Genomic DNA, 9,696 nt, shown 5'->3' with positions numbered 1-9,696 from the left:
GGGAATCGAACCTCGGTCCTCTGCAAGAGCAGTCAGTGCTCTTAACCGCTGAGCCATCTCTCCAGCCCCAATAAAAACTTTTTTTAAAACAGAACAAAGAGAAAGTTAACCCAGCACGAGCCTGTGACTGACCCAGTGAGCTGTGCTCTTCCATTGGCTTTCTGCTTGAGTTCCTGCCTTGACTTACCTCAATGATGAACTGTAACCTGTAAGATGAAATAAACCCTTTCCTTCCCTAAGTTGCTTTTAATCAGTGTTTTATCACAGCAACAGAAAGGGACCTAGAGCACTGGGTTCAGAGAAACCTCTCATGGCCTGTCCTGGTTTCTAGGTCCTAGGACCGGAAGCATCTGCTACCCAGAGCACCACAGGAGCATATTCTTACGCCTGCCCAAGGCCTACAGGGAGCACTGCAGACAGCTGCTGACCTGGGTTTAGCCCAAGGCTTTGTAACGAGTGTCTCTCCTCTCTGGGTCTGACTACTAGAGTGGCCAGGGAAATGGGGGTCAAGTGAGCACAAGGATCCTTGTGAACAGCCCAAGGGCCATGGAGAAGCAGCTCCACTCAGAGAGTCCGAGTGAGAACAAAACTTGCCCAGCTGCCCCCCAGCAGCCACAGGGCCTTGGAGCAGCATTTGTTGTAGCCTCCATCAAAGATTGGGGCTTAGGGGACCTGTCTCCTCACCTGCCATCCCTAACTCTTTGTCAATGGAAAACCAGTGAGTAGCTAAGCTTGGCAGGGCTGGTGGCATCCTGGTAGGAGGGTGGGCATCAGGGACCAGAGGCCAGGTTGGAATCGACTGGCGTCTCTGAATTTCTTGCTGGGAAGAAGATGCCCAATTACACTGCCCTCAGGACACCTTCTTCCTGAGGTGTGATGGTGAAGGTCCTGGAGTCAGGCAGATCTGAGCCTGCCTGGCTGCTTATGACCTTGGGCAGCTCCCTGAGGTCCCTGAACCTCAGTTTCTCCCACCTGGTTTATTTAGTGCTAGATGGAGATTACCCACCTCAGGGAAGGGGGCCCCTTTATCTTATCCAGTAGGAAGCCTCCACCCCACCCTGGCTAATATCACAGGCAGGCGTTGTCCAGCCACCCTCACCCCAAGAAGCTTTCCTGCAGGCATCTGGTCAGGAGGAGGACAGTGCCCAGTTGTGGAGGGACAGTCTCTGTCCCCAATCTGCCAGGGGGCAACCAAAGAAGGTCAGTTGTGTAATGGAAGCTCGAGATTTCACTAAGGCTGCACAGCTGACAAGCTGGCAGTCATGTGCACCCACCCAACAGAAATTACTCTAGAAGGCAGTGGCGCTGCTGAGAAATCCAGAACAGGGTTCTGGGGGTGAGTCGGGTGTCTAGGCTCCTGCCTAACCCCTGCTCTGTGCTCAGGAGCCAGGTCTGCTGACATTCTCCCTGCCACAGGCCTTTGACTTGGGTCCAACTCCTCTGCACTGCCCTCCTAGAACCCCTCCTGGCTGCATCCAGACTCCGGTGGCTCAACAGCTCCATGGAGAGCCTTATGCCTCTCCCCAGCAAGACCAGTGACCAACACCCTCTTCCTTAGGTCCTCTCCTCCCAGGACCCCAATGGTGCCAGCCCTGACAGACCTGGATATCTCCCAGATGCCAAGACCCTGTGGTCAACACAAAGCCTGCAGCCTGTGACTGTGGATCAAATGAGCATCCTGCCCCTCAGCCCTTACCTGCCCAGTCCTTGCTGCCTGCTTAGGGGGTTATCCAGCCTCTATCCCGACAACCTTGTGGACCAAATGTGACCTGGTATGTTCCTCTGGGGCCCCTTTCCTCCTGCTCAGGGCATTGCCAGGATGAAGTCTGGGTACTCAGGAGTGGCAAGTGGGCTTTCAAGGCCCTCAAGGATCACATCCCTTGTCCACACAGCTTTGGCACCAAAGTCATGGCAAGTTTTGTCTCAGAAATAGTCTGTATCAAGCCTCCCTCTATGAAAGGCCACACTGGCCTCAGGCCCCATGGGTGAGGCGGCAGAGCGAGCAGACACAAATGAGAACAGGAAGACACTGTTTGAGACTGAACTTTGTCCCTTTACAGGCAAGCACCCAGTGACCATCCTGGGACCTGGTGGAAGCATAGCCATGTTCAAGCCAACCATCTTTCATAGAATTCCAAGTACTGTGTGGACTCCCCTTGCAAACACAGCAGACTGTCCCACCCCCATCTCACAGAAGAGCTTCTAGCCTGTCCAAGACTCTTGAAGGGGTGAAAGTCTTCCAGAACCTGACTGAACGGCTCTAAGGACGACTTTAATTCAGCCATCTTGGCTAACGCTGTTAAGATGTGTAGTTTTAAGGGTCTAGCTCCACAGAACACCATGTGAGCCATCAGACTAGGCTCAGGGAAAGGACCAGCCTGGGTACCTAAGTGGACTGGGTAACTCAGGGCCTGGCAGTTTCCTGGGGGAAAGGGGAAACCCAGGAAGCTGCAGGCTAGAGGGGGCAGAAGGGAGCTTGGGGACATTTAGGGCAGTCTGCCCCCTCTGCTCCATTCCCAGAGCCATTGCCTGGCCAACATGTCAGCCTCTGGAAGGGTTGGGGTCCAGCTAACGGCAGAAGGCCCCGTTTTGGCCCAGAGGAGCACACTGTACCAAGCCCTAGACCCTATAGATGTGTTCTGTCTCATATCAGGGGCCTGGGCTAGAGAGGGTGCTGGAGGCCTGCCTGTCCCAGACACCACCTGGCATCCCCTGCAGATGTTAAGTGTAGTAGAGGCACATACCTTTACCTGACCAAGGAGATGCTGCTCTCCTGGAAGTTACCTAGGCCTGAGCACCCAATAGCAAGATGCCATCCAGGACCTCAAGACATTGAATTGCGCTTTCCTTCCCAGGGACAGACCAGACTTCAGGGTCCTCAGTGTCCAAGGGAAGAGTTCAAGTCCATTCCAACATGTAGGTCATTCAGACCTTGATAGATCCTAAGGGGCGGGGGTTGGGGGCTGTAGACACAGAGCCCAGGAGTGGGAGGGGCCCTGAATTCTTCACTGAAACTGGTCTGAAGGAGCCAGAACAGAAATCAGGCTGGGCCAGCTGGACAGTATGTGCTTCAGCTTAGATCCAGAGTGTCCCCAAAGACCTTTCCATTGAAGGCCTGGTTCCCAAGGTTTTGGCCCCACTGGGGGATAAAGCTCCCAGGAGGTGGAGCCTATGGGAGGAAGTTAGGTCACTGAGAGCAGACCCTTGAGGGGATGTAGGGACCATAACCCCTTCTTTTGCTTCCTAGCCACTATAAAGTAAACAGGGCCCACCTACACCTCACCAAGATATATTGTGCCACCATAGACCCAAAAGCAATAGACCAAGAGATCATGGACTAAAAGCCAAAACAAACCTTTTCTCCTTCTGTTTATCTCAGGTATTCTGTCACAGCAATGAAAAGCTGACTAACACTGAGTATTCCTGGCATTCCAGCTCTGGAATTCTTTTCCAGGATCTGGGAGTGTGTCCTGGAGGCTTCTTGGAATCTAACTGTTGGGGCCGCAGGGGCCTTTCCTGACCTGTAAATCCCCACATGTTGGGCCCTTCTGTGGCTGTGGGTGCTTAGTGCTACAGACAGGATGAAAAAGACTCCAGGCTGACCCAGCCTCTATCTCCATCTGAGTCCTGTGGGGTCCTGCCATACTTGTCCTGGAAGGCCAGTTACACTGGGGCCTCATCCCAGAATCCTATGCCCGCATCTAGGGCCCAGATACTGTCCCAACAATGGACAGTGGCTCCCAATGGGTGAGCATAGCAGTGGGCACCAGGGCCCTACTCTGCTTCTCTGGGCCTCAGTTTCTCCAAGGGAGACCTAGACAGACATCCCTGAGTAGAGCTGGAGCTGGGGTGCCCATGGTGGCTAGCCTAGGGGGCCCCAGGCTGGGCTGAGGTGACAGGGTAGGAAATGGGTACTCCTGGAGATTAGCCTTACAAGTCAGAATACTAAGGGCCATGGCGAAGGCCCTGGGGTGGTGTGTCACCGGCTCCCCTTCCTCCCTAATTATCTTTTCTCTTACCCTAGAGGGTCCTCAGCATCTAGGTGGGTTTGGCCCTCACCCCTGACACACTCCTTCACCGACTAGGTGGGCAGGGCCCACCCTCCTTTTTCCAGTGTGTCTCCACTTTCTCAACCAACCCTGAGGGATGGAGACCAGTGTGTCTCTTACCTCCATCTGTCGCCAGATTTAGCATCCTTTGAACCTGTCGGTAGTCACTTATTGCCCAGTCTTGCTTCACCTCCACAGCATTCCCAGATAGCCTGTTGGGTACTGTGACCCCTAATCTCCAGAAAAGCCTGGAGGTAGTGCTCCCCAGAATTGCTGGATCCCTCCCAAGTTCAGAGCAGTGCCAAGGCTTCTGGGCCCTCTTTCAGATTCACACTCGGACCTGTGGAGGTCATGGCTAGAAGGTGGTGACCTTGGACAAGCGTCATGACTGCCATCTGCCTCTACTCCCCACTGTGGAGCTTGTATGCACACCCAGTGTGGGGACCTCCATGCTAAGGCCCTGAAAGTTCTGTTCACCACATCTATAGGATGCCCACCAGCACCGACGTATGGGGGGGGGGGTGAGCCTTGCTGAGCTCCTGTGTAAGGCTGGCCTTCCTCCGAATGCTTCAGGGTTTCCTCATTTTCGCACGGGGGCTGAAGGACCAGGTAGCTAAGTTCTGGGAGGAAGGATGATCCTCCCAGCACTTGAGTCAGCAGAGGCGCTCAGGGAGGCATAATTCCAGGTCAGGTGGGTAGACACATAGATAGGAAGTAGGATGGAGGGGTGGAGGGAAGGCAGGTAGACAGAACGGGGACCAACACCCTCAGCTACCAAGTAGGGGAGACTGTATTCAGAGAGGAGGGTCCTTGCCAGGTGTAGTGGCACACACCTTTAATCCCAGCACTTGGGAGGCGAGGCAGGCAAATCTCTGCTTAAGGCCTGAGCACCATTACATAAAAACCTGTCTGAAATAGAGGGTCTGCCAGCACAGCCTGGAAGCCATGATGCCTGCCATCAGAGCTCTCTGACGACTCAGTGATGGGGAGAAACTGGCTATGACACCCCCACCCCAACCCCTGCAGTGTGCTCCAGAGGGTAGGTGGCTTTATTCTTCCTTTCCAAAACTTCCCTAGTCTCCTGGCCAGAAGCTTCTGACACAGCCTGCCTGAGGCTCTACAGGTGCTAGGGTCAGAGAGCACTCAGTGGCCTCATAAGACGAACACTGTCCACCTCCAACCCAATTTCACACCTGGACATGGTTTTGGCTCCCCCTCCCCTCCCACATCTGTCAGACCAGAGTTCAACTGCTATTGACCAAAACATCAGCACTCAACCCCACCTCCTGCCCTTTTACATACTATTTATCTGCTCTGCTTCACTCTTACCACCTCCCTGGGAATCCTGACCCACCAAGCTTAGAGGTAGCAGGCCATCCCCAACCATGGGAGCCCAATCTACCCTTCCCTTTTGATGAGGCCTTCTGGACAGCAGAAGCCACCTCCACCAAATGCCCCTGAAGGATCAGCCTTCTCTACCTCTGGGTAGAGAAAAGGGTAGCAGTGAAGGGTACTAGGAGACAAGACCCTCTGGCTAGTGGGTACTACAGAGCACTGGGCTGGCCTCCCAGAAAGGAAGTCACCCAGGAACTAAAACCCCTCTTCTCAGAGTCCCACCCTGGGGGGCCCAGGCCAATAAACACAGGCCATCCATTATATACCAAAAAATTTAATTGAAATACCTGTATAAAAAATATGATCTCCAGACATCTCACACTTTTGAACTGAAACAACCCCACCCCTGATGCCTACTTACACCAGGGTCACAGAGACACAGCTGCTAAAATAAATTAAGGGCTTGAGACTCTGTCCCCTACCCCAGCTTCCAGAGCCAGCAAGCAAACTGTACAAGGTCAATAATTTAAAGCCCAGCCCAGTGCAGAGTGCCCACTCCCCTTAAATTAGCCACTGTACAAGTTCTTCCTCCCACAGACACATGAGCTGGGGACCTACTCAGGTGCAGGAATCAGGATGGGGGTCTGTAGGCTGCACTCCCTCCTTTGCCCCTTCCTACACCCCAGGGGCCTGGAGGAAGGAACCTCAAGAAATAAATTAAACAATAAATAGCCCCAGCAGGGCAGGGGCGCCCTCCAGGGTGGTCACACCATAAATAAGAGACACTGGCTCACGCAGGTAGCGCGACTGGGGTGCGACGGGGTGGCAGATGGGCAGCAGTGGCCCAGCCGTTGCATTGCTTGTGCGCAGACATGCCCAGACAGACGCTATGAGACTGGAGGGTGGAGGTGGGCACCACATGGGTGCTCCCAAGTCAGACACAGTTGGTCTCAGGAAGGCTGTCTCCAAGATGGAGCAGCAGGGTAGGGGGTCTCTGGTTCAAGTATCCACCCAGGGCAGGCGGGACCTCGCTTTGCCCGCAGCCGTCTTTGGACAGAAGAGCTCAAGAAAACCCAGGCCCTGTGGAGCAGCGTTCAAAAAGGCACTCAAAGCAAAGGAATCAGGCCCGGTGCCAAGAGTAAAGGTCACCAGGGGTCAGAGGTCACTGCTTTTGCAGGAGACATCCCAGGCAGAGAATGTCCTTATTGGAAGGGGGCTGGCCAGATCAAACCTAGGACCCCAGTGTGGAGCCCAGGTTCTTCCTCACAAGCTCTCACTGCTGGATGTAGTGCTGGCTCCGTCATCAGCATCCAGAGCACACAGCCGAAGGTCACAGCTCTCTGGAACACTCCCCTCTGTCCCCAGCATCCACGGATGGGCTGCAATTTGGTCCAGTGAGGGCCTCTCAGAGGGCCGCAGGGCCAGACACCACTCAATGAGCTGCTGGCACTCTGAGGAGAGAGCAGAGGGTCAAAGTCCTGCTGCACTGCCCAGCCTCCAACCCGAGGACAAGCCACACAGCACACACCTGGGGAGACCCTCCTACGGAAGAACAGCCGGCCTCGCAAGATCTCCTCGTCCTGCTCGAAGGGGATGTCCCCACACACCATGTCATAGAGCAGCACGCCCAGAGACCACACCGTGGCAGAGCGCCCGTGGTAGCGGTGGTAGCGGATCCACTCTGGGGGGCTGTACACCCGGGTGCCTGAGGGGACAGTCGGAGTTAGGCACACGCAACGGAGATTAGGACTGCACACACTGGGCGCCCGCCCTAATTAGCTCCTCGCCGGCCTCCACCTTGGCCTTCAAATCTTGCTTGTCATCACCCTGGAAAAACCCCAGCCCTGCAGCAGGCGGGGCCCAGGAAAGGAGGGACGTGGCGGCCAGGGGAGGGACACAAGTGGAGGAGGCCCAGGCCCGCCCCTGGCAGGCCCCACTGCGGGCGGGAGAAAGTCACATGAGCCCTGGCTCCGGTTTCACAACAAACAGATGTGCCATAGGGCGCTTTGCCCTGGCTTCCAGCTCGCTCCCGCCCCAGTGCCGGCTCCGCTCAGCCCAGCCCAGCCCAGCCCAGCGAGCGGGGCCCGGGAAGGGGAGGAGAGGAGCTCGGGAAGGGGAGGGGCGGGAGAGATGGCAGGAGGAGGGAGAAGTAGGGGGAGCCCCGGCTTCCCCGCGCTCCGCAATGCGGGGATTTCTACTGCGGCGCCCCCACGCTCCGCACGCACGCACGCAGGGAAGGCCCGCGACGCCCGCCCCGGCACAAGGAGGGGCCGCGTCACGCGCGCCCCGCGGGGCTCCCCGGCGGCCACCCCCGGCCCCAGACCCGCCGCAGGGCCACCCCGGGGTCCCCACCGCCCCCGTCCTGCACGCAGCACGGCGCGGCGCAGGGCCTCCCCCACCGTCGCTCTCTCCCCACCCGCCGGCTCACCGTCGAAGTCAGTGTAGACCGTGTCCTTGAGCAGCGCGCCCGAGCCGAAGTCGATGAGCTTCAGCTCGCCCGAGCGCAGATCCACCAGCAGGTTCTCGTCCTTGATGTCGCGGTGCACCACCCCGCAGCTGTGGCAATGGCGCACGGCGGCGAGCACCTGCGTGAAGAAGCGGCGCGCCAGCGGCTCCTCCAAGGCGCCCCGCTCCGTGATGAAGTCGAACAGGTCCTGCGCCGGCTCGGGGCGCTCCAACACCAGCAGGAAGCCGTCGGGCCGCTCGAACCAGTCCAGCAAGCGGATGACACCGCGCGCGCCGCCCGCTGCGCCCACCTTGCGCAGCAGCACCACCTCCAGCGGCACGGCCACGCCGCCCTGGGGGACACGACGGTCAGCCGCCCGGCCGCCGGGGCCCGCCCGGCCGCCCGCCCCGCGCGCGTCACCTACCAGGCTGCCCCACTCGGTCACCCGCTCCTTCACCACGTGCTTCACAGCCACCTGCGGAGGGACGCGAGCGGTCAGCCGGGCGGCCCGGCGGGGCGCGAGGGGACGGGGGTCCGCCCAGCGCCGCGACTCACCGGGAGCCCGTCGGCGATGCGGCTGCCTGCGTAGACCGTGCCGAAGCCGCCGCTACCCAGCACGGCGCCCACCTGATACAGCTTCTCGAAGCTCTCCTTGTCCGCCTTGGCTGTGGGGATGCGCAGGCGGGTTGGTGATGGCGGTGTGTCCCGCCGACTCCCGCCGCCCTGGCCACCCCGGCCCGCACGCGTACCTGGCTGCAAGATCTTCACCGGGAGGTGGTCCACGCCGCCGGGCCCGCAGAGATGCGCCAGTGAGCCGAACTTGGAAAGCAGCATCGCGGGCGGCCTCGCGTTCGGTGGCGCCTCTGGCCCGGCCGGCGCGGACGCAGGAGAGCGACCTCCCCGGCCGCAGACAGCGGGACGCAACCGGCGAGCCCGAGGCCGAGCAGTCGGCTAGGCGGCCGCGCGGCGCAGTCGCCCGGTGGCCGCGCAAAACCTCGCAAACGGGCAGCAGGCCGAGCTGCTCACACGCCCCGGCCGCCTCGCCCCGGGGTTTTGGACCGAGGCGGCGTGTATCCTTCCGCGGAGGCGGAGCCAGGCTAGACCCCGCCCTGCTCCGCCCAAGGCTGGTGCGGCGCTGCGGTCCGGAGGCTTCGGAGGCGAAGCTGGGGAAGCCGGGCGCGCCCCCTGTCTATCCGCCAAAGGTCCGCGGCGGGCGGGGACGGCGACCCGTCCGGACTAGCTCGCCGTAGTAGAGTCGCGGAGGCGCACGGCGTTCCGCGGCTCCCCGACCGCGCGCTCGCTCTCTCGCTCGCTCACACTGCGCACGCGTAATTCGCCTCCGGTAGCGCGGGCGGGGCCGCGTGAGCCAATGAGAAGCGAGGTTTTGAAAGGACGCGGGGGAGCTTGGGGCTCAGCCAATGGCAACGCGAGGGCGTGGCCTTCCCCCGCCGCCCCCCAAATCCTCCCCGGCCTAGCGGAGAAAGGTCATTCTCCCTGCCCGGCGAGTTGCGTGTGTTCTGCTTTCGTCCCCAGTGGCGGAGCCTGCCACTTAGGAGCAGCGGAAATCCGGGGGGACCCCCAAGGGGCTCCAGGCGGGCGCTGACCCACGCCGTGTGTGCGTCACCCGCGGCCCCAGTGCGCACGTGGCTGGCGAGCGAGAATGCCTCGCGCCCAGAACCTCCCAGCCTGTGTGCTGAAGCGCACACGCATACACGCGCGCACACAGGCCCGGCCTGCGGGTTCGCCCACCCTCTTACCTTGTCCCAGCCCATTTCCTCCTCTCTGGACGCCTAGGAAAACTTGCCCCCCTGCCCCGCCTCCCCGCTCTTGTTTCCGTCTACTGCCCCCTGCTACCAGAGGACCCTC

At 59.4% G+C, this 9,696-nt stretch overlaps 1 protein-coding gene across 1 annotated transcript; it reads right to left on the bottom strand.

Moving 5' to 3' along the window:
• Positions 1–5,698: 5,698 nt before the first annotated feature.
• Positions 5,699–9,147, bottom strand: Pim3 (Pim-3 proto-oncogene, serine/threonine kinase). The gene is made up of 6 exons (XM_008834722.2): positions 8,580–9,147; positions 8,386–8,495; positions 8,255–8,305; positions 7,813–8,182; positions 6,913–7,089; positions 5,699–6,835 (listed from the first exon to the last, which is right to left on the bottom strand). The coding sequence occupies exons 1-6, from the start codon at positions 8,662–8,664 to the stop codon at positions 6,648–6,650; spliced, it is 981 nt and encodes a 326-aa protein (XP_008832944.1). The 5' UTR covers positions 8,665–9,147; the 3' UTR covers positions 5,699–6,647.
• Between the last annotated feature and the right edge of the window lie 549 nt (positions 9,148–9,696).

Source organism: Nannospalax galili, unplaced genomic scaffold (genome assembly GCF_000622305.1).
Source record: "Nannospalax galili isolate Female #2095 unplaced genomic scaffold, S.galili_v1.0 scaffold237, whole genome shotgun sequence".
NCBI lineage: Eukaryota > Metazoa > Chordata > Mammalia > Rodentia > Spalacidae > Nannospalax > Nannospalax galili.
Note: the sequence above shows the minus strand (reverse complement) of the source record. Positions and strands in the feature narration are given on the sequence as shown.